General features: G+C 39.6%; 1 protein-coding gene across 3 annotated transcripts; it reads right to left on the bottom strand.

The window, feature by feature from the left end:
• Positions 1–5,767: 5,767 nt before the first annotated feature.
• Positions 5,768–23,148, bottom strand: METAP2 (methionyl aminopeptidase 2). 3 transcript variants are annotated; one of them, XM_050913072.1, is made up of 11 exons: positions 22,946–23,148; positions 21,984–22,079; positions 18,618–18,683; positions 18,173–18,275; positions 13,364–13,525; positions 11,436–11,617; positions 11,256–11,350; positions 11,073–11,169; positions 10,456–10,559; positions 7,831–7,946; positions 5,768–6,559 (listed from the first exon to the last, which is right to left on the bottom strand). In XM_050913072.1, exons 1-11 carry the CDS (start codon positions 23,115–23,117, stop codon positions 6,307–6,309), a joined length of 1,446 nt encoding a protein of 481 aa, XP_050769029.1. In that variant the 5' UTR covers positions 23,118–23,148; the 3' UTR covers positions 5,768–6,306. The 3 variants fall into 3 exon arrangements, with proteins under 3 accessions (XP_050769029.1, XP_050769021.1, XP_050769039.1); XM_050913064.1 differs by having other exon boundaries at positions 21,984–22,085; positions 22,937–23,148; XM_050913082.1 differs by lacking the exon at positions 18,618–18,683 and having other exon boundaries at positions 21,984–22,085; positions 22,937–23,148.
• Positions 23,149–23,933: the final 785 nt, after the last annotated feature.

Consider the following 23,933-nt stretch of genomic DNA (forward strand, 5'->3'; position numbering starts at 1 on the left):
GAAAAACAGGTTCAGGTTGAAGGTTCAGCTTCATTGCTACCTTGCTAAGAGCTGTCTCCAGCCCAGACACTTGCTACCTGATGACCCAGAGCTCCATACGCTGCCCTTGCTGAATTTCCTCTTGTTGCACAAGCAATAAGTGCTTGTAGGAACTCAGTAAAGCAGTTGTGCAGCAATTACTGTTAATGAAAGGTTCAGGACCCCCTCACACACATGGTAACACTCTGTAAGTAGTCATTTGGCAGCCAACCACAGTGTGAACGTGCACACAGACTATCACTCAAGACAGAAATGCTTCCAGTAATTACAGTTTTACATGCATTTTGGAGATCACTTGCTGGCTCCCTTCCTCAGTCCTTCAGGAGAGAGGCTGGATTTTTTTTCCCAGATATAAAAGGGAAGTGGTACTGTGCCTTAACTAGTCACCTACCAAGTACATTTGAGGAGAATGCACAAAATTGTTGACGTTGGAAAGGACCTCTGGAAATCATCTTGTCCAACTCTGCTCAAAACAGGGCGAGCTAGAACAGGTTGCTCAGGGCTGTGTGCAGGCAGGTTTTAAATAGCACCAAGGATGGAGACACCACAACCTCTCAGGGCCGCCTGTGTCAGTGCTAGACCATCCTCACAGTAAAAACAGTTTCTTCTTCTGTCTAAATGGAACCTCCTCTGTTTCGGTTTGTGCCTGTTTCCTCTTTTCCTGTCACTGGGCGCCACTGAGAAGAGCCTGGCTCAGTCTTCCTTACTCCCCCCATCAGGTACATATGCCCAAGGATAAAATCCACCCTGAGCTTCCCTTCTCCAGGCTGAACACTCCCAGCTCTCTCAGCCTCTCCTCATGTGTCAGATGCTCCAAGCCCTTTCATCATCTTCATGGCCCTTTGCTGGACTCACTCCACTAGGTCCGTATCTTGTACTGGGAAACGCAGTGCTGGACCCAGCCCTCCAGCTGTGTCTCACCAGGGCTGAGGAGAGGGGAAGGATCACCTCCCTCGACAATGCTCTGCCTAACGCAGCCCCGGAGGCTGTTGGCCTGCTTTGCCGTAAGGGCACGTTGCTGGCTCATGGTCAGCTTGTCCCTGAGGTCCTTCCCTGGGGGAGCTGCTTCCCAGCCTGTACTGGTGCCTGGGGTTACTCCTGCCCAGGCGCAGGACTTGGCATTTCCCTTTGCAGAACTGCATGAGGTTCCTGTTGGCCCATTTCCCCAGCCTGTCCAGGTCCCTCTGGCTGGCAGCACAACTCTCTGGGTGGCAGTGCCCCCACCTGGTCTACCAGCCACTCCTCCCCACTTTGTATCGTCTGCAAACTTGCTGAGAGTGCACTCCAACACACTGGAGTCAAAATTAGCCCATTCTTAAACTGAAAAACAATACCATTTTCCAGTCCCAGGTGGTAATAGATATAGGCATCCAGACAGCATGCAGTGGGATTATGTGTCTTCACTTTTATCTAGTGGTAAATCAGGCTTCTATATAGCTCTCTCCAATTTAAGGGATTCAGAGATTTGGCCTGAGAAAAAATGGTAATTTCAAAAACTGGGGAAGCAGACTGCTAAAGCTCAAAAACAACTAGGCAAAAGGCTTGCTTTATTTTAACTTCTGACTAGTATATGCAGTTAGGTTTTTTTTAAAGCGCTGTAGCTTTGCAAAAGGAGAGAAGTCAGCATCAGTATAAAAGCAAAGCTAAAAGCTATATGACTTTTAACCTTAGTTATAAGAGTTAACTTAAAACACAAATCAATTTTTGCTAGAAAAATCTTGAGTCACAGCACAGTTGTCTAATTATTTTTCTTTTACTTTAGAAGTACTCAAACATTTCAAATTATAAAAACAGAACCGCCTCTTGATTCCCTGCAGAAAAAAAAATATTCTCTAGAAAAAATTCATATAAAAATAACATCCTACTTCAAAGCATGCCATGCTCTTCTCAAGTTACATGGTCTTTATCTCTAAACACACCTTCATAAAACCATTTGGCAGAAACATTATTTTGTGAACGACTTAAGAAAATATACTGCCTGCCTTTGTTTATGGACAGCTGATTGATGTTCCACAGAACGCCGAGTACCAACAAGCTGGAAGTGCAAAATCCTGGCAAATGATTAACTATAAAAAGCCTAACTCTCTTCTTCCTTCCTGTAAGAAAAATATTTGAAGTAAGTAGGATTTGGCAAAGTTCCTCTGCCTCCAAACACCACCTGTAAAAATCAAATTAACAAATTCCAGTCATGTTTACACATCACATCATTAGGCTTCCATGACACCATCTTACTGTTTTTGTACTGTTCTGTAATACGGATATTATTTTGATATACTGAAGGTAATATGACACAATGAAGCTGGAAGACACAACAGTAGTTTTCTCACTGTGACAGCAACTTCACCTCCCTCCCTAGATGCCCGATTTCGGCTCCCTCTTTGAAAAGTTAGAGTTATACTCACCCTTAAAATACCTGCTCCCTTGCAAGCCAGGTTGCTACACAGCAGCTTCCACGAAGCTAGTGCTAGAACTGCTTCGTTATTTCACAAGCTAGGGTCTGAAGTAGAAGAGTACAACCCTAGGGATATACCTTACAGTTGCTACTTAGCACCAAGTTTATTTTCATTTTTAATAAAATCTGCCACTAAAAAGGGAAACCCCTGATCTTTCTTGTAAGGTGGTATTTTTAAGCCAAAATGTGAAGTGCGAAACTCCAAGGAAATCTACCATCAACACACAAGGAGAAAAATAGTTTTAAAAAGGAGACCTGTGACTCTGAATACTACTACCTCTTCGACTCACGTAAAAGCAGCAGAATCTGGCCTTTAGATGGGAAGCCCCTGTAGTTTTAACAGAATTTTTTTATTTTCTACAAAGTACCCAAGCTGTAGAAGCCTTGAGAAGCAGACGACCAAACCCATCACTCCACGCAAGACTTCCACTTTATGGCTGGCTGTGTTTGTATCCACCAGCCCTCTCTTTTCCCCGTCCCAGGCTATAAAAGGCATTCGACAGGGCCTCCCGTGCCGTGCGGTCCTGCGCCCAGCTCCAGCCAAGGGGCACGCTGCCCAAGGGAAAGTGCCAGGGCAGCTCCAGCGCTCGCCGTTGGCTACAGGCAGTCGTTTTCTTGGCAACTGCTAGAGGCTTTCACCTAAACTCTAACGCAATAGAGCTTTTTGGTCTGGGACAAAGTCAAGTTCACTTTGCTTTTGCAAGCTGCAGTCAACAGTTTCTGCCTCATCCTGCTCCTTTCGTGCAGGTAGAGGGGGCTGGCTTTAAATGTCTCAACAACCTGGTAAAGACTGCCGCAAACTGACAGCGCCTGCTGCCCACAGCCAGCATGTGCACCGCACTAGGGTGCTGCTAATGCAGTTAAACACAAGACAAAGTAACTTTGCTATTTTGCAGTCAGAAAACGAGTACAAGGCTCCATGAAACTAACAGAAGACTTACTCATGTTGAAGACTTATTCAAGCAGGTGATCAAAAAGCAAGGAAAAGAACCCAAACCAACCAAACCCACACCCCACATCCGAGTCTAAAATTAGTCTCCTGGTTAGGGAAACCTTAGGCCATACCTTCATCAAAAGGACAGATCATATAAGGTCAAGCTGTACATTCTCTAATGACACGTGTGTCTCACAGGGTCTGCATGAAGGGAAAACCCTGCAAAGTAGGTTCTGAACTCTCTGGCACCTCTAATAAATGTACTCTTTACAAAAACTGTTACCATTTCTGGTGCTGCACGTACTCGAGAAACATCCCCATCTTCTGGGTATTTGAGGAAGACAGACTTCAATATCTGGCTCAAAAGTCTTTGATAAACTTTTGATTTTGTCAAGTGGCAAGACAGTACAGTCCAGTTATCAGACAGTGTGGCCAGGACTTTATAACTACACTTCCAGCGACAGGAAAAGGCAGCCTAAAGAGCATGAAAGCAGTAGAGGAACTTTTGTTTTTTTTTTTTTTTTTTAAATGCAAGGGGCAAGGAGGAGGTACAAATAGGGCTTACCTTCTATACTGACAAGTGTAAATGCAGGATGGTCAGCAGCACAGGAAGCATGTATCCAGACAAATCCAATTAAATTCAATGGCAACAAATAATCATCATGTTCTTCTGAGGCATTTCCTCTACAACTTGTTATGCATGATTATCAGCTTCCATATGTGAACTAGCAAGCAGCCAGTAAGTTAAAAAGTTAAAAGAACAGGCCATAGTCCGATCTTCCCATTACGTTCAGGTAAAAGAAAAGACAAAAGGAGGAAAACAAATCGTTGATCTGTAATACTAAGTGTTCTTGAAGTAACCATCAGTGAAGATAAAGCCTTAAGCTGTAGGAACAGTATCAAGTGTCACTGAGCTACTAACAGACTATCTTTCTAGAGAGAAAAGTCTAGAATTAGCAGATAAGAGGCTAAGAACTGAAGCAGATGTGTCTTACATGTTTCTAGCAGAATTTGTAGTAACCAGGCTTGTTACAAAAATAGGTAAGTGGGCTGGAAGCCATCCATTCTACCAGAACCTGCTCATATCAAGTCAAAAAGTGCATCAGCAGTATGGTCCTGTTAGCATAAATAAAAATAGCAGCAGCTAATGTACCCAGCAACCCTGTTTGTCACAGATTCTTTCTAGTGCCAGTTTTTACTTTGCAAGTTACAAGCGCGTACACTCGCTACTGTTTGTTTGGAAGTTGAGACACACATGCCCACACAGCTGCATAAATTACTTAAAATTCATTGCTGGGATGCCAAGACTCCCAAACAGCAACAACAGAAATACACATTTCAGTATCCTATTTCATCTATTTCTACAAGTTTAAACAGTACTAAGTTTAAACAATACTTACAATCAGGGAAAAAACCCACCAATGTCTATTATTTTTAAACTGTAGGCAGCACATGACCCTGCTCCCCTCTAAACTGCAGCTCTCATACTCGGGTTTTAAAGGACAAAAATGCAGCTTTTACCCAAAGACAGAGAAAGAACTGATATTTCTAAACTAATACAAACTCCTCTATAAATAAAAACAGGTTGTCACTATAAAGGAGTAGGTGAAGTGTCTGTTTCCTAAGCAGTTATGTTTAAGGCACTGTTATTGACCTATTAAAGAAGCTGTGATTTTTGTTACCGGTAACTATGTAAAATTTTAATATGCAAGTTGTGAGGTAAATATACAGTACTGGAAGACATACGGCATCTAGGCCTGAAGAGCCATGGGATTTAATTTACCTTTACAAATGAGATTCAGCAGTCAGATTGACTGCAGCAGGAAGACAGATAATGACCTCTTATGTCAAGAAAACATCAAATACTCCAGATTAGTTTGCCTGTATGGAAGAACTTTTAACACTCCAAAATAAATTAATGCTTTTGTTGTCCCCACAACTTGTCCAATCAACTGTGAACTTTAAGGACACTGGGAATCACACGAAGGAAAAATTTTACTCCATGCAAAAGGGCATGCCAATGGCAAAGAATACGTAGGGATATATACTAATATTCACAGTTGACTTCAGCTTGAAGTTGCATGTTGCTGATAACAGCAACAGAGACCACCAAATGCATGAGACATGTTCTAATACAGCTGAAGTCTAAACTGAAGACTGGCACACTCAAAACCAAATCACACCGCGCACCTTTACTGAAGCTGTCACATTCTGTCCTGCAAAGAGTTGATGACTTCTTGCCCTGTATCCCAGCACTGACAAGACTATTTAAATAAGCACTGAAAGGCCAAGTTTCGTATTAAGGGTAAGACAGGTCCAGTTTCAAGACAAGAAGTGACAAATCAAGTTTGTAAAATATTTAATAGAGCAGTTTCCCAGCAGACTCCTGACCAGAATCATAACCAGACTTCTAAAAAGTATATATATTTTTAGATCTGAAAATTTGTCTTTATTTTTTACAAAATGGATTCCAGGAAGTTTAAAAGGCAATATCATAGAGGACTTGGGCACAGAAATCAGGTGTAGTCATTCAAAGCATTCAAGTAGGAATATGGTAATATAAATATTTGAAAAGCATCTTTTATCATAAATGTTCAAAACAAAATGTATAACTCATTCCAAACTAAAAATTGAGCTTTATAGCACGTATTTCCCTGAACAGAAAAAATAAGTAATTTTTGAAATATTTCTAAAGGCCTGAAAGCTTTTTTCCTTGGTTAGTTACATTAGAAGACTTGCCTTTGATTAAATTCCTTCCTTTCCAAATATGGAAAGTATTACATCAGTCCACTGTTAAAACAGACAATATGTTGCAAATTAATTCTGGTATAGTATGTTCCAACAAAGCCTAGAGTATAAAGGTGCTGAGGTGGCTTTGAGTTTAGTAGTCATCTCCTCTGCTGACAACCTCCTTGCACGTTGGGCGCAACAGTATAGTATGCTCAAACTGTGCTGTGTATGAGCCTTTAATGTCGCATAAGGGAGGATATGGATCCACTATACCCAAGTCGCACAGATTCTTCAATGCCATTAGGTATTTACTCTCTCCCAGGCGATCTAGCCATCTGCGGCAGAAGGCAAGAGTACCAAAGTTTTCATTGATAACGTTTAGCAAGTGTTTTGCTCTTGGAAGCCTGAAGAAAAAAAGAACATGTTTGAGAAGAAAGAGGTATCACCAGCAAGCATTCACTACAGAAATAAAACACAGCAATTAAGAAAAGGGTTAAATTTCAAAGTATTTTAAGACTGCCCAGTCTTGGGATGTCTTTCTACATCAATGAGGTGTTCTGTTCACAAAAGAAAGTGCATTTTCCTCCTGCAAAAAGATATCCTTCAAAACAAATCTGAATGCTGCCAAACACCCTGGCCATCCATTTCAAATAGGGAAAGTTAGATTGTGAACGTATCTGCATCTAACTACGCAAGCAAAACTAAACGCAGTGACAGGAATAATTCTCTTAAATAATAAAAGGACGATTCATTTTATAAAGAAAAACAGAATTCTTCCTGATCCAAAGTGGTTAATAATCTGAACTAATTTAGGCTTAAGCTTCGTGGTTTACAACACTGAAGTTTTACTTCTGAAGTCAAATACTTGGTAAGCTTTTTATTCATACTTCTTACAATATATAAGCATAAAAATTAGAGATTTATAGATCTTCTAAGAAATAAACTTCTTTCCAAACATAAGCAGTTCCTTTCCAACCCTTAGGCTAATTCTCCACCACCCCACCCCCTGCCTTTTCCATATTACTAGACTGTTCTATGATAACAAAATAGAGCTATCTGGAAAAGCACGTCTGCCTGCTATGTTTCTAACCATAATAGCCTTCACTTCAGAAAATATGCTGCACTCCTAGAAATGCCAAAATGCAATCCCAGTGAAAACTGAAAATTAATAATCTATTTCCTTTTATAGCAATACACTGAAACAAGAACTTAAAGCCCACAAAACATCCATACAAACAAAACAGATTACATGAATAGCTTGATATATTCTGCAGCACTAAGACAAAGATTGTGGCACATAACCATAATACAGATGTTGATTTTTAAAAAAAATCTATACATTTAATATATAGACTAATATACAAACATTAGCTATATATAATTAATTATAAAAAAATTACTAATGATAGTAAGATTGTTAAAAAACAATCTAGATTTCTGAAGCCATAATAATGTATTTTCTCCATTTCCAGATTCTTTGGAATAATTCCATATTGTTCCAGATGTACACAATCAGAACATATTTCATAACAAGAACATTGCTAACACCACCCTTTGAGTCCTCTGACAGCCTTAGTAATTAGTGAAAAACCTGCATTGTATCAAATTTGAACCCTAAGAGGGTGGTAGCTCTAGCACAATATACCCACAAAAAACAACAACTACAAAATCCAACCTTATTGGCACATGCCCAACATCAAAGTTCTTCATATAATGAGAACACTCCATATCATCATGGACAACACCTTTTCCTGTGCTACCGAAGGTTTCTATAGCATATACTTCACCTTCCTAAGGAGAGAAAAAAAAAAAAAGGGAACGTTGCAATATGAAAGTAAGTGACATTGGGCCATTCTGATATAACAATTTCAGCATAACAACTTCTGAATACAAGTAATTAAACGTGAATAGATTCAATCACCAAATCAATGTAGAGAAAAATTCAACACGGAGATTTCACACAGTAAAGTTACAGACATCTCCAAATCATCAGGTATTTATGTTAGTACCATTTTATTTGTTTCAAGCCATAAATATCAGCACATTTCTAGTCACAATTTCTCAAAGTCACTGCAGTTAAAACATTGTCAAAGCATACATCTAACATAGCTAAGAAACTACATTCTGCTGCAAAACATTTGCTAACTGGAAGTAATTCTCCTTTGCTATTCAGATAGAAGTCCTAGGAAATGTATAGTTTAGACATAGCAAATAGATGTTGATTACAGAGACTTACTGCACTGAAGAACTTTCTGCCCAATTTCTGCAAGAATTTTCTGGTAACAGCTGCTAGTATAAACCCTTAACCTGCTCATTTCCACTCCACAAGATGAATTTCTTCAAGAAATGAAGGTGATATATATCTGCAAGGGCATTATCAAAATTCTAGCCAAGAACATACTGAAATGCCATTATATAAACTCATTTCTGCCAAGTGCATTCACATATCCTTAACAGTAGGACTGTGAAAGGGACTTAACAAGATAGGGCATCAAACATTAAACGGACAGTGGGAGCTGGGTTTTTCAGTTTATTAAGCTACTTTGAAAGTCACAACCCAAAAATAAGAAGCCATATGAAAAGCAGTAACACAGGCTTCAAATTCAAGACAAACTCTTAAAGATGCCCCTGAATATTCAACTGATTTCATTTAAAAAAACCAAAACAAAACACAAAACCACAAAAACCCACACACAATGCCACAAAAAAATTCACTTTACACCCACTTTTTCAGAATAAGGATCATCACAGGCTCTATTTCTCTCCATCACAAAAAACTCATTGGATTGCAGTTTCATATTATAATTAGTACAGTACAGTAAGAGCTTGGCTATGCTCCACATTCTTCATTGGCAAAACTCACTGTCTTTAACAATGTAGGATTGTGTCCTAAGTAACCTACAGAAGCTAAAGAAATTAAAAAATGTCTTCTCCCCAGTGTTTGGATATTCAATTAAAACAATCTCAAAGCTCTGAAATCTTTAAGTAAGATTTGCCTAAAGAACACTTAAGTTTTATACTAGTAATATGCTGATGATGGATGATACACAAGACCTAACCATTCACTAAGCTAAAACAAGAAGGGCACACAGGCTTTTTCTACGTTCCTTTTCCAGTACTCTTTAATCCCTTTGCACACTCCTATAGATAAGATCATAGTTAAAACTTTGCCTTTTTGCTTACATCATTAACGAGGTGATCAGCAATGATTATACAAGTTTTGGGTGATGACAGTGAGCCTACCTCAAAAACAATCCTGTCCAGACCACAACTGTCCCTATTCAGCTCTTACATGTCTTATTTACTCCGATAGGCTTACTAGTGATCATTGCTGATCAGTCATCAGGCTTAGAATGAAATTAAAAGCTTCTTATCTCATTACCAGTCTTTTAAATAATCCTTCTTATCTTGTTAGAATGCAAGCTTACATCAAAATGGTGCCTAAATCTCAAGTTACATATTTTAATACTGCCTTTCCGATTGGTAGTTTGCCACATCATGTACAGTAGTTTCTCTTCCGCCGCTCCAAAACGCTATTCAAACAACATCTTTCATCTAGCCTCTTACATTAACTAGAAATAAGCTTAATTATTTTTTATCTGCAAAGAAAAACTGCACTGGAAGCTTTTCAAGATAGCATATCTAACTGTACTTGCAAAAAGTCATCCAAAGCTACAACACTACAGAAATATTTCTCAAGAATTACCTGAGCAAGATAAGATTGTTATTTTGTCTTTTTAATAACAAAGTGAACAAACAAGGAAAGTGTGAATAACTGGCAAGTCCAAACACCTTTCAGGAAAACTCTGGTCCCTCATGTTCACTCCAAAATCTGAATTCCTGTCTTTTTCCCTGCTCCTAAGTGCAACATTCTTAAATGCAACATTCCAACACTGCATTTAAGTAACATATACACATTAAGAAATAAATATGCAAGAGTTTCTGTAAGCATCACTAAGTCCATTCAGATTTCAATGGGGTTTTTTTGTTGTTTGGTGGGGTTTGTTTTTTGTTTGTTTTTTTTTTTTTAAATAGCAAGGTTCCAAGGCTTCAATTTCAATTTCAGAAAGTGATATATACCAGAATACCCGAACACTCCAGGGCTAAATGGAGAAGCCACTGAGATGAAACAAGAGTGATCACTCCTTTACAGGAACACTACAAAGTACAGCAAAGTTTTTCCTCTGCTGCTATTATCCACCAGGATCACAAATACTACACATTAGGACTGCACAGGAAATATTATTGTTGCTGTGACAGCTGGGGAAACTTAACAGAAAGATTTAAGAACTCCATTTACCTCCATTCTTGTGGCTTCTCCTCCTTTCACAATGGGCACCGTTTTTCCAGCATGTATCCTATACGGCCCAATCGAGTGTCCATTCAAATTGCGAATTGGTTTCACTTTTGAAGAAAACATTAATATTACAGGCAATTTCCTAACACATTAAACCCTTTAAAGCAATTTGGTTTGTTAGCCCATACTGAAAATACAATAGTGACACATCACAGTGCAGAGGAACTAAACACAAAACTATCCACACATCTTGTACAAATTCCAGCCAAGACACAAGTTAGTTTTGTATGCTGTATCAAAACTTCATTATTAAAGACTAGCAACTCCAACAGTAACAAAAGTTTATTAATAAGCCAAACAGCAGGTATCAAATTACTTGTACATTTTGAAACAGTTGTTTAGCCTTCATCTTATCTGTTAAAAGATACAGTACTTGGAAGAATAAGCCAAGAATCTTCCTCCAGAGGAATGGCAAGCCAGCCGGAAACACCTATTTACGCAAGTCACTGATACCATACTTCTAGTACAGAGGTCTTTTCAATATGATACAAATAAATCAATATTTGTATAAATATATATACTCTAAGAGCAACTATCCTTATATAAAGGAAAGAACTTGCCTTGGTATGTTTTGCCATCAATTTCAACCTCGTAAGACTCCATAACTTCTTGTATGGCCTCCCCCACATCACAGAGACGTACATCTATTCCAGCACACTGAAAATAAAGTGCAAATATAAATGGAAAATAATTGCAAAGTTTACTGTAAAAGACTTGGTAAATCACTTACATAATGATCTTACCTTTATTCCAGTGTTTGTGGCATCCTTTACAGCTTGTAATAGTCTGTCATATTTTGGATTGAACGTGACTGTAAAAGCACAGTCAATAATACGACCTGAAATCAGCAGAAGTTAATTAGCTTCATAGTCTTTGAACTGAAGAATGCCCTCAAAGTTTTTAATTCATAAACGCAAACTAACCACTAATATGTGTCCCAAAATCTATTTTGCAAATATCATCGTACTGCAGGACCGTTGGATCTCCAGCATTGGGAGTGTAGTGGGCGGCACAATTATTCAGAGAGCATCCAGTAGGAAATGCAAGACCTGCATTTAAACCATTTTCCTTTATCAGCTTACGTGAGCAGTCTTCTAGTTTTTCACTAAAAGGCAGAGGGGAGAGACAAGAAAAAAAGAACGTAACAGTTGTCAATAATATTTCTTATGATGACTTCAAATAAATCAATGCAAGAACAAAACCTCAGAAAAACAGCCAAGCAAATGTTTTAATTTGAAATCTTAAACTACTTGTATGCTCACTAGAAGGAGACCCTAGACTGGAAAACACAAGTACAACATAACGATCTTTAGTTCTTGGTGCTGTTTCTTCTACCCTTTCTTGGGCAAAATTGAGTACTTCACTAGTGTTTTTACTTTAAATTTAAAATACCCATCCTTTACAAGCTACATTTAACCTATCCTTCCTGAGCAGCAGAGGTTATACAACTAAAGTTAAGGCAAATTAAATACATGTTTTCAATTACTGGGATTTAAAAGAAAAAGGAAAGAAAGAAAAAAGGCAATAGTATAGTCCTCTTATGTATTAAAAAAATCTCTAATTAAAGAAGGATAACAATTTTTTTTTTTAGTTTAAGTGATAACTGTGATAAAATAAAACCTTATGAGACTAGCATTTGTTCTTGGTTTTTGTCTACTCTCAAGCTGTTAGCTACTGGAAAGCTACAAATACACGTCCACCAGCGCATACTCCTATAGTGGCAGTGAATGATGTAAACTGCAGCTCGCATCAGTGCACCGTACTCTGATATTATTTAAGAAAGCCATTCACTCAGAGCAATCTGGAAAAAGAAGAGAGCTTATTTTAATAGGCAAGTCCCCATAGCCTGAGGTACTTTAGGAAGAAAAGTCATGTTTTGAGAAAATTATTGCTTATAACAGTCAAACTGTATAATTCAATAGGACAGATTTATTTCAGCCAGACTAGTGATTATTAAGGCAGCTGTCTTTCTTCCACTTTCCCAATGGTATATTATTTCTTTCCGTTATGCTCACACAGTTACACTGGGGATCAGCTCTGATTAGCTTTCTTACTATCCTGCTCTTGTCAGCACAGTCCTGTCATACCAGCCTGAAAGCACCTGATTTTGGAAGCTAAACTGTCCTGGATCAGTGCAGTACTTGGACAGGAGACATTCACTCTAGATAAACTGAAGGATAGGAAAAGGAATAGTTGGAAGAGTCAAGAGAACCAGTCCAGGCTAATTATTTCTTCAAACTTTACCTTAATCAGACTCATGTTTATCTTAATCCATTTGCTCAGTTACTTCTTATCAACTGAGAATAACACAAAGAAACATTGTGTTTCTCCAAAAACATCAGTCAATGAAGACTAAATATAGACAAAATCTTCCTGCCCTAAGACTGAGTACACAGCCATGCAGTTTTTATGCCTCTTCGCCCACTCCCAGCCGCAGGCTGCACCTGCATTGCTCGTCCACATAGCATTTCACTGACAATTCTGGCAAAAGCCAGGATGTTTACTACCGCTATTGCTGCTTCTCTCAGCACCGCTGCAGAACTTATGTGCAGGAGTAGCCAAGGCACTGAACATTAAAATCAAGCATGTGCTCAAAATAAGTGAACATAACTGAAAGCTTAGTTTGAAACTCAGTATGATCCCAGGCCCTGTAAAGCTGCATAAGCAAAGAATATGTTATAAGAGGAAACTTAAAGGAATAACTGGGGATACTGGTTGTGTACTTCAAACAGAAATCCCCCCAACACTCGTGACACAGTGAATTAAGCACACAAAACTGAGACTAAATCCCTCCCCCCCTGGAGAACGAAGAAAAATCTACAGCAGAGGTCTCTGAGATCTGTGTCCTCACCAGATTTCTATCATTGTCATTCCAGGTTTTATCCAGCTCATAACGTATTTCCTCACTTGTCTGTGTGCCTCTGCAGCCTCCCGAAAATCATTCCAGATTTCCTCACTGGCTTGGTCTAGTGCTTTCTTTTCTTCACTAGTTGTTCGCCAAGCAGCAGTTCGCCTTCAAAATAAATAAAGTGTCATAAAAATTTACTATAATTACAGTAGTCATTACAACTTCTGTCTAGAGCCTGCAACATGTTTATTAACCAGTCAGGTCTACATTCCCCTGTGCAACAGAAAAGATCCTGATCTATAAAATTTTCAGAATAAAGGAATCCTATTTTAAAAAAAAAAAAAAAAAAAAAAAAAATCTATCAGCACCACAGACTGGCACCTGTAAAAGTCAGTAACATTGCAGAAAAAAAATAATCACATATACCTAGAAATTAAACTCAGTTACACCAGGAACCATATTATACCCTTCACATTTTCAAAAGCCTTACTTCCCAACCCTCCCAAAAGCCCAGAGAAGCAGTGCGCTTGAAGGATGCATAATACTTTTCAAAAAGACAGAACAGGTGTATAAAATTCATATCAATGCCTGCAATTCTACCTTGAGTTTAGCAGGGCAAGTCACTGCAACATGTTCTGCTCATGCAAAAAGTTTATTTTTTGCACAATCTTACTCATTCAGACAGTGCTCTTCCTGTATGGAGAAGAATCTCAGCACTGTAGTGTAGCTACTTGGCCCAGAAACTGTTACTGACACAGAGACAATAAGCTTGCAGTTCAAGTATTACTTTTGCTCATCCTCAGAATATTTAGGTAATAACACCTAACATAGTGCATAGTAACTATGACACACACCAGGAAGTTACTTTCTAAATTCGCTGGATGGTGAATTAACATTTGTTACAGGAGAATACCACTCATTTTGGCTCTTTGGTAGGTTCATACAACAAATACAAGAACAATTTTCAATACAAGACCAAATATAAGATTAGGTTTGAATATATTTTTTTATTATGCAAGAAACCATACAACTAAGGTTCCAAGAAAGCAAACAAAACAAACAGAAAAGTAATGTAAGCACTCCAGCAACTGTCAGAACTTAACTAAAAGACTATTCTTCTGACTACAAAGTAGAGATACCCTTCAAATGGTGAAACTGGAGCCCTGTAATGGTGCAAAAAGCCCTAGTGATAACTCAAAGAACTCCATACATGCTACGCAGGACAAATACTACTAAAAACAATACATAGCTGCACATCCTGGCAGGTGAGTCATAAAAGAAAAGGGATGATGGACAAGATGGACCAAAGATGCTGAACTATGCCAAAGTTTCCAAATTTAGAAATTAACTTTTACCTTTATGTAAGTGAGCTGATTCTAAGCAAACAACTGAATAGGATTACTTTTGAAATCCAAAGGTGTAGCTACTTACCTCTTTCATAGACATGTAATTTGGCTCCACTCTAAGAGTTCCCTTCACGGCCAAAAAACAGGGATGAGTGAGCCAAGAGACTATGCCCTGCATTTTTGCTGCATTTTGAACTGAGTATTTATACAGTGTTAAGAGGCCTGCAATCCTAAAGCAGAGTTGAAAAGATAAAGGAGGATAACAAGCTATTCTATAACATTTTTCTCAGGATGACCAGAGGATCCAAATATTTTGAGACCCTTTTGCTTGTTTCCCTTGAACTTCCTGCTCCTTTTTAGATAAAGGAAAAACAGTGCAAAGGAGAAATCCCATGCTTACTTTTCTGAGCAGTTTTCCTGCTCCAATAGCAAGCATCACACATACAACTCTTAGAATTTGCCTTAACACTGGTAAATTCCATCAAAAAAAAAAAAAAAAAAAGAAAAGGCAACAGGCTGCAACACCTGAGCCCCCTTACTGCACTTGGAAATTGGACCACTGCCAGCACAGTAGTCACAGCACAAGAAGATGGAAAAGGTGTACTGCAGAAAAAGAGTGGGGAAGAGGGACTTGAGGATCCTTTCAGACTGCTCTGGATTCCAGCAGGGAACACCCTCTGGTAGCAAGAGCTGCTGACAGAGTCTGGGCAGCTGCTCTGCCATCAGTCATGGACTTAAGTGGAAACTCCAGCAAACTGGCAGGAAGCCGTTCTCTCTCTACCTACTGTATTTCAGCATATAGTCACTCCATGCAAGACAAGTGGGGGACAAAATAGCCTCTACATTTAAAAATACCGTATCAGACCCAAAGCATTTTGCTGTCAAAGCTGCACCACCGCCATCTGAGAGCTCAGGAAAGGAGGCAACAAGAAATCCTGCTTGGGCCTAAGCACTTCAGGACACACGAAAAATCAATTGATCAGATAAAAGTCTCACACCAAATATTGAGTCCTCTGACAGGTACATGAGCTAACAAGCTTTTCCGAGGACAGTTTCCCAATGTGCTGGCTACCACATAAATCAGCTTAAGAAGCTCACCTCTTGCTCCAAGCCATTTGTTCCCATCTTTTCACTCCAGTTCACAGCCCCTAGTTTTCACTAGCAGAAAATCTTTATAGGATTGTGCTGTAAACTAGAACTTAGTGATCAAAGATAAGAATTTGAGAAAATAATTCCCCCAGATTATTTTAACCCAGATAACAGCACAGGGGCAGAAACAAGCAGGCAGGAACAAGAATTCCTTAATCTCACTTTAACAAAATCAGTGTATCATGAAATACTGCTTATAGCTTGTCCACCCTCCCTGTCGTATTATTTCAAATTCAGGTGTCCTCAACAAAAACCAGAAGCCTCCAAACAGAACTAAATACCCGAGATACAAAAATATCAAAGCTGTTAGTCTGTTGTCTATATCAGAATTGACTGTCTGCTATTTTTCCCCTGAAAATTGAATGATATCCGCTTCTAGTTCAGTTTGCTGCACAAAATACACACTTCTAGGTTGATGAGAGGTAACTTTAGAAAGCATGTGACATCAGAGTTAAGATTAGAAGTGCCACTCTTTAAAAAAATCAAAGACAAAACCCTACTGACCTCAGCATGAATAAGAAGCGGCACAAAAATGCTCCACCAATACATAAAATGAAACTATTATTCAGAATAGGAAATAACCTAGCATTCATGTCAGCTACTAATTTAAGTAGCTGCTTATGTTCGGAAATGCTAAAGTAGCATCATAAGAGTTGAACATTCAAATTAGGAACAAAACTAAGCATGTATTTGCTTAAGCAAATTATATAAAGAAACTATTTCAGGTTCCTTAGAAGAGTATATTCTTCTTTCACAGCAGAACATTCTTGGTACAGAAAAGATGCCCCACTTAAATCCTGTTAGAAAAGGTGGTTTGTTTTTGTCGTTTTGTGTTGTGTTTTTTTTTTTTCATTTCAAATGAATAGTAGCAAACCCAGAGTAAAACATTTAATCTTCAACAGTTGGATACGTAACAGAGGTGTAAAAATAGTGTGTCATTTGTAAATAAACTATGAACATGCTTAAGACGTTTATAATCTAATTTCCTGAATTGCTTAAATCATGTCCTTCTGAACGTAGCATATGCATATACAGACAAACACTTAACTCTTACACATGAAAGAATCACTCATGCATCAGCCCGTCAGGACTACCCTGTGAAAGTCCTTCATTAGCATGCTAATACTGTGCATACAAACAAGGCAGTCATTTACAAATAAATGAGCACACCTTGTGATCAAATAGAAGTCATTAAAAAAGAAGAAAAGGCTTCCTCAAAACCAAATTTTAATCTCATAAAAATGAAACCGTATTATCTGTGAATATCTGAACACAATTTATAGGATGTACTAGACACTCTTAACTATGTTGCTTACAGTCTATGAGGAACAGGTATTGACTTTAAACAACTAATAAACGTTTCAAAGTAATTTGATTCTGGAAAAAAAAAAAGTCATTGAAAACTAAACAATGCTTTCAGAAATATTTATATTTATCTACTCTCCCCCCCTCCTTGGCTTAAACTATTTTTTTCAGAGTTTTGATTCAAAACTTCCTGGGAAGTTTTCAGTAATACTTGGTCTTCTCATTCAGATTTTCATGCAATTCAAGCTGATTCCACCCTGGCCCCCCCCACGAGTAAAACATGACCTTCCACAACACTTCATGTAGGAAAAATCAGGAAACTCAGTCAAGCTGACATATCCTAGTTTCTAACAAAGCATAAGGAAATAGTAGTACCCTATGAAAATATAAGGATGCAGATCTCTGTTCCAGTAAACCACTAGAAGTTGTTGCTTGTTTAGTAAAATTGCACATTATTCCCACGTCACTATGAATTATAAAAAACAGTTTAGGTTATAATAACTACATATTCATACAAACAAAGAGAAGCAAAGTGCAGAATATACCACTTAGGCTTTTAAATTAAACTGTCTCATACTCCGAGATTGACATGTCCCTACCAAAAAATAAATAAACAAAAATAACAAGAAGTTGACATCTAGATGCCCCCAAAACTGCTGCATAACAGTGTCTCATCTCCCTAAATTTTAGACCTTCTCTCAGTTCTAATTCAGACTGTATTTTTCTTACAAGCTGCCTATTGAAATTCTGTTGGTCCCCTGGGTCTCAAGGTCCCCTGCCTCATGGCAATTCTGCTCGTATAGGCTGTACCTTAATTAAAAGGGTAGGGAAGGAGGAACATTTCTGGCCTGAAGACTTCTATTTACTAAGTTCTTAGATGATCCAGGTTAAAAAAAAAAAAAAAAGCGCACGTTACAACTCACTTTGTCCATTTAGTTGTACATTAACAGTTTCGCAATTCAGCACATCTAGATGACATCCAGCATTTCTTTTTTAAGCTTAAAACACTCACCCATCTTGTGTTGGTGGGTATTCACATTCTTCTCCCTTCGGGAATATGTTGCTGGGAAATAGATCACATATTGGAATAGAAGGTGGATCTGTCTGGACCTTAGCTGTTGAGTATAATTTAAGAAAGTTTTACATATGGTACACTGGAAATACTACATATCTTATTTCAACCATAAAAGTTAAACAGTACAAGTTATTGAAGGTCCCCTTACTAGAATTTGGGCTTCTACCAAAACATCATCATATCACGATGCCCTCATATGACCTTATTTGGCCAATGCTCAAGGTGGCATTCAGGGATACCAGAAAGAAGAAAAGTCAGCCAGACTTAGCCTACAAACCCAAACTGCACCCCAAAATTTGTTTCAACTGCCAAGAACAGCACTTACACATGCTTATATCAAATATTCATGCAGTCTATCTTTATTTTTGTGCTTGATACCTACGTCCTTTCTTCTTTTTCTTCTTCTTCTTCTTTTTCCCTGTTGCTCCATCTCCTTCACCCTCTCCATCTACAGGAAAGAAAGTGCTCAGGTGAACATAAAATAACCTTAAAGAACCAAAGAGTTTTGAATGAGACATAAAACCATCTGGACTTTCTGGAAACACTTCTTTCACAGCAGAATTTAATGGATTAAAAGAAGACAGCTAGAAGCTGCCATCAGCATTTTCAGTCCCTACACCAAACATAGACCTAAGAAAATACTTTCTAAAGTTGATGACTTAAACATATCACCACACAGAGAAAAAAAGCAGCTCAGGGAAAGAGTTTTCAGAAAGTCCTACTTCAAATTCCTCTATTCTCAATTCACCTAAAAAGATGTCTGGGGTTGGGGGAGGGCGTGAGAGAGAACTGTATTACACACAACAGCTAACAAAAAGCTAGGAACTACTGCTTCAAACCCAGCTTCTGATGCTTCACCGAAAGGAACTTAATGCACCTGGAAAGATAAAAAACCCAAACAAGTAAAGATGACAGCACTTCGGTCAGGATGAGTTTAATCTGGAGATAACATGAAAAGTCACAACCAGCACTGAGCAAAACTACTGGTTGTGGGAGGTACCAGTGGGAGGTTTTCAGAGAGCACAGCATGTAAGCACTAAGAATGGGCCACACCATGTTACAGTCACATTTGGGAGTTAACAATAACCCCGTGGACTTTACATTTGGCTACACCTAATGCTTAGTTACTTCATACACAATGAAGTATTTCTTTAATGCGATACCATCTAATTAAACCTTCTGGACCTAACCACAAGTTCATTTCAAAATAAGTAAATACTAGTCATCTACATTTAGAACATTTATTTTTATCTGAAGCAAACAGTAAAATTGAAAGAACTTCTAGAATCAAGTCAAAGCACTGCCATTTTGAATGCATTTATACAGAAACTTGTATTTGTTCATTTATTTAAAAACAAAACCAAACGAAAACACTGACCAGTTGTTCCAGTCACTAGACTTCAAGCCTCTCATGATGGTCAGTGTCATTCGCATTTTCATGCCATAGCGAGTGCTGTAATCCTGCAGCTGGGGCAAGTTTCAGTAATGTGTCACCCCTGCCCCTCCCCAGCTCATTTTGGCATTAAGTATATTAATTTTTTGTAAAAAATTGCAAGTATAACTTGTACTACTAGCGTAACTACAACGTAGTCCAGTCTATTAGATTCTCCATCAATCCATATTTCATAGGCAGCTGAAAACCCTTAACAGCGCATATAAATTTCTTCAAAATGTGGTAACTTTGCCACACTTCTCTTGACCTTGAGTTGTGCTCAAACTATTCATCAAGAAATGAATGAGACATGACTCCAGTTCATTCACCAAGTGATCTTTGGATTATTGGTTTTTTTAAACGCTAGGCCTAAACTGCAAAAGTACACCATTTCTTAAATGTTGTCGCTGTTGCTATCTGCTTATTGTGGCTTTTTCATACATCACTGCACGCGAATCTGCCAACTGCAAGCCAAACTAACCAGGCCTATGCTTTCATGTCCTTGAAGACTGCTGCTGACTAACTGCGTTGCCAGAAACATAACTACTGCATCTGACAAATACCCTGTTTGTCTTCAGGTTATTTAGCTGGTAACGAAAAAAATTTTCACCACAAAAGCAATTTAAGATCTTTGCAAAACTGAAGCCCAACCTCATGCCATTTTGGTATAGCTGTTTAATAACTTAGCCTAATATGATGCAAAAATGTTATCTATCAGCATCTTTTAACACTGCAATGGAAATCTGAAGAGCACTTCCTAATCTCTCCCAGATTTCAAAAGGTACAGTCTCATTTCTGAGGCCACTCAGTTATGGGCTTATCAAGGTAAAAAAAAAAAAAAGGGATTAGATATTTTAGTGGTTTTAATCTAATGCAGCACCATGTTTTAAGCAACACCTCTGAAGCTACACAATTAAGATGGCAAGTGGTGAGAACCAGTACAAGCAAGAACACATAATTGTCTTCAAAAAACTTTCAGCAATTTTTATTTTCTGAAAAAATATTGTTTATCTAAAAACACATCCAAGTCTAATATGTGGAAAAAAGGAAGAATATTATTTCAGAGACAGCACCACTTAATTTTTTTTTATATTTTTCAATACTGTAATACTAATTGCTAATACTGTAAAAAGTATAAAAGAACACAGCACTTGATCTGTGACTAACAATGTTATTTCGCCTGAGATGGAACTACAACTATTCTAATAATTTTCAAAGAATTTTTTTCATTGTATAAAGTTTTCACTATCCCCCTCAATACTTCTTTCTTTAGTTGCAACGATGGCAAAGCACATATTGTATTATCTTTCAACTCCATAACCCGAAACAGACCGTAAAACAATCTATCAGAATATACTTCTATGGAAAGTAATTGCATAAAACTGGATGCTATATATAGACTAATAATGTTCAAAGATCAATTTATTTGTAATTTTATATATCCCAGCACACTTATTTCATTTTTTTAAACTTCTATATCTAATTTATTAAATTAAATCCTGGAATGATGACTTCCAGCAATAGTCAACTAAGAAGATTTCTAAGCAGAACAATAAGACCCATTTTAGAGTGCTGAGCCAACTTTAAATGCTAATTGACAAGAAGGAAACTAAATTACTAACTTGAGAAACGTATTTTCTTAAATGTTAATTTCTATTGAGAGCCACTCATCAAAACAAAGGAAAGACAGCATTTTTATCTGATATTACTACAGAAAAGATGCATCCAGCTGGATTTTAATACCAGACACTTCCAAGACACTTGCTTAGAACATAAGCTGCATGGCACAAGCAACACACAAGATGTATGCCTTGCTTGTGTATTAATCTCTCCCCAGTTCAGTTTTAATGAAAAATTAGGATTACAGATGAACAGGTTTCAAGTCACTGGTAAAGCCTCTAAGACCTTCTGTTAATTAAAATGCTGCCTTAAAATTTTCTCTGTATTTTTTGTTCTAAGCCAAGAGTAAGAGACATAATTTGGAACATAAATTTATACTGACCACGGTAATGCAAGTGAGAATGATTTATAGCTTACCTTATCTTAAACTAAACATTTCCCTGCAGTGATAAGATCCTTGAAAATAAGAAGCTTTAACAAAGCTGTTATGCCTGGGTTTTTTTATATATATGTATGTGTGACAGCTAAATTGTTGCCAAAAACGTAAAAAGTATATATAGTTGCATCTCAGCTCTCCCAAGGAAAAAAAAAAAAAACCCACAAACCCAAAAAGCATCTGTAAAAGGTTTGTTAAAATGGGAGTCTAGGAAGAAGTTGAAACTGGAAACGTCAAGAGAAAAGATAAGTTACACTTGCCTTCATCATCATCATCTTTTTCTTTCTCCTCCAGTGCTTGTTTATCCAATTGTTTTGCTACATCATCAAGAGCACCTTCCATTTCTTTATCTGTTTCTTGTCCTATTTGTAAAATTAAAGTATGAGTTACAGTAAAAGGATAGCTCCACATTAGTGAAAAATAGCCCCCAAAACTTTATAGAAATATTATGCAGTACTCATCCTACAGATACCATAGCACATGCTGCCTTTTTTTTTTTTTTTTTTTTTTTTTTTTTTTTTTAGCAGACACAATGTGTAAGATTGTAGGGCACTACAGTGACAGGTACTGTTATGGAAACTTGCGTATAAAGGTAGCATTATCCAGACGCTTCCGATTACCTTTTTTCTGCCAGGGTAACTAATTCTTCTTGCCATAGCAGCAGCCTGCTCTTGTGAGATAATATGGGCGTGAAGTAGATAATTATAAACGCACAGCATGCTCATCACTAACTGCTAGCCTGCTAAAACAAACCGAAACCGTAGTTCCTTTGCACTATTTGCCCAGACTTGCTCCAGCTCTCTCAGAGAACTTGGGAGGGGTACAGAGACACCATCATGCGGGATGACTTCTACAGCAGCAGTCTTACGCCTTTCGCCCCTCAGGGCATAGGAGGGGATGAGGGAAGGGGTGGCTTCTCCTGCGCGCACCGGAGCAGGGAGGACTTCCCTCCCCATAGCTTCCCTGCTGCTGAACGGCAGCAGCATCCTCCCGGCACCCGCCAGCCCCCTCCTCGTCGAGGGGATCCCACACAGCCGCCGCGGGCCGGGACAGCGGCCTCGGCGGCGCTCATCACCCTACCCGCACGGCAGGACCCTTTAGCCACCCACGGCCGCTCGCCGCCGCGCGCGAGGCCCGGTCTGCCGGGTCGCGGCCCCCTCAGGCCGCCCCGCCGGCCTGTCAGCGGAGGGTCCCGGCGCGGCCCGGTCCCTACCCGCGGGGCCCGCTTTGCCCTTCTTCTTCTTCTTGCGCTTCTTCTTGGCACCATCCTCCGCGCCGAGCCCCGCCGCGCCGCCCTCCGCGCCGTCCTTGTCCTCAGGCTCCGGAGGCAGCTCGCCGTTGAGGTGCTTCTCCGCCTCGGCGGCAGCGCTGCCCGCCTGCCCCACGCCCGCCATGTCGCCGCGGCCGCGCCGCCTCCCACACACGGTGCGAGCGAGAGAGAGCGAGCGGCGAGGCCGGCCCTCCGCTCTATGGTGAGCGCGGGGCACGCCGGGAAGGCTGGAGGACTCCGCCGCGGAGGGGAGGAGGAAGAGCACGGGGAGGGAGGAAGGAGCGGCCTCCCCGCGCGGCGCCCTGCAGGCGGGCACGCGCGCCGTGCCCGGTGCGCGCGGGCGGCCTGTGAGGGGACGGGCGGGCCGTGTAAGGGCTGTGCCCGGCTGCCTGCGGCCGTCCCGCCGTCTGTCCGTGGGCCCGGCCGCCTGCCTGGCTGCCGGCTGCCAGCGTGGCTGTGCTCTCGGAGCGCCGCGGCTCGGCGGCCTCGCTGTCCGCCGCAGCCTGCCTCCGGGTCACCGGCCCGCGGCGTGGGGCACCGCTGCGTGCCGGCGCCATCGTGGTCGTCAGCGTCTGTCCTATGCCCGGTCATCTCGTGCTTCCTGTTCATAGTCCCCACTGACACGCGGAGCTGTGACCAGATTTTACGTGTGTAAGTGTTTTTTAGGGGGAGCGTGTGCCCTTGAGTTTGAAAGGCCCTTTTTTGGTCTCCTGCATTTTCCAGCCGGCTGGAATTGGAGGAGTCCGAGTCAAACCGCTTAGGTGACACAAAACACTTTCACATAACAGGGTTTCAGTTTGGAGAGGGTCAGTGGAATAAGATGACAAGCCAGTAGCCATCGGAAGGGAAGGTTTCAGAAATGCAGGCTGAGGGCCAACAGCACAGACACACTGTCGTCATCAGCAAGTATCTTCTTAGGGAAATAGAATAAAAAATGGAA

The sequence above is a fragment of the Gymnogyps californianus genome, chromosome 1 (assembly GCF_018139145.2).
Source record: "Gymnogyps californianus isolate 813 chromosome 1, ASM1813914v2, whole genome shotgun sequence".
Classification (NCBI taxonomy): Eukaryota; Metazoa; Chordata; class Aves; order Accipitriformes; family Cathartidae; genus Gymnogyps; species Gymnogyps californianus.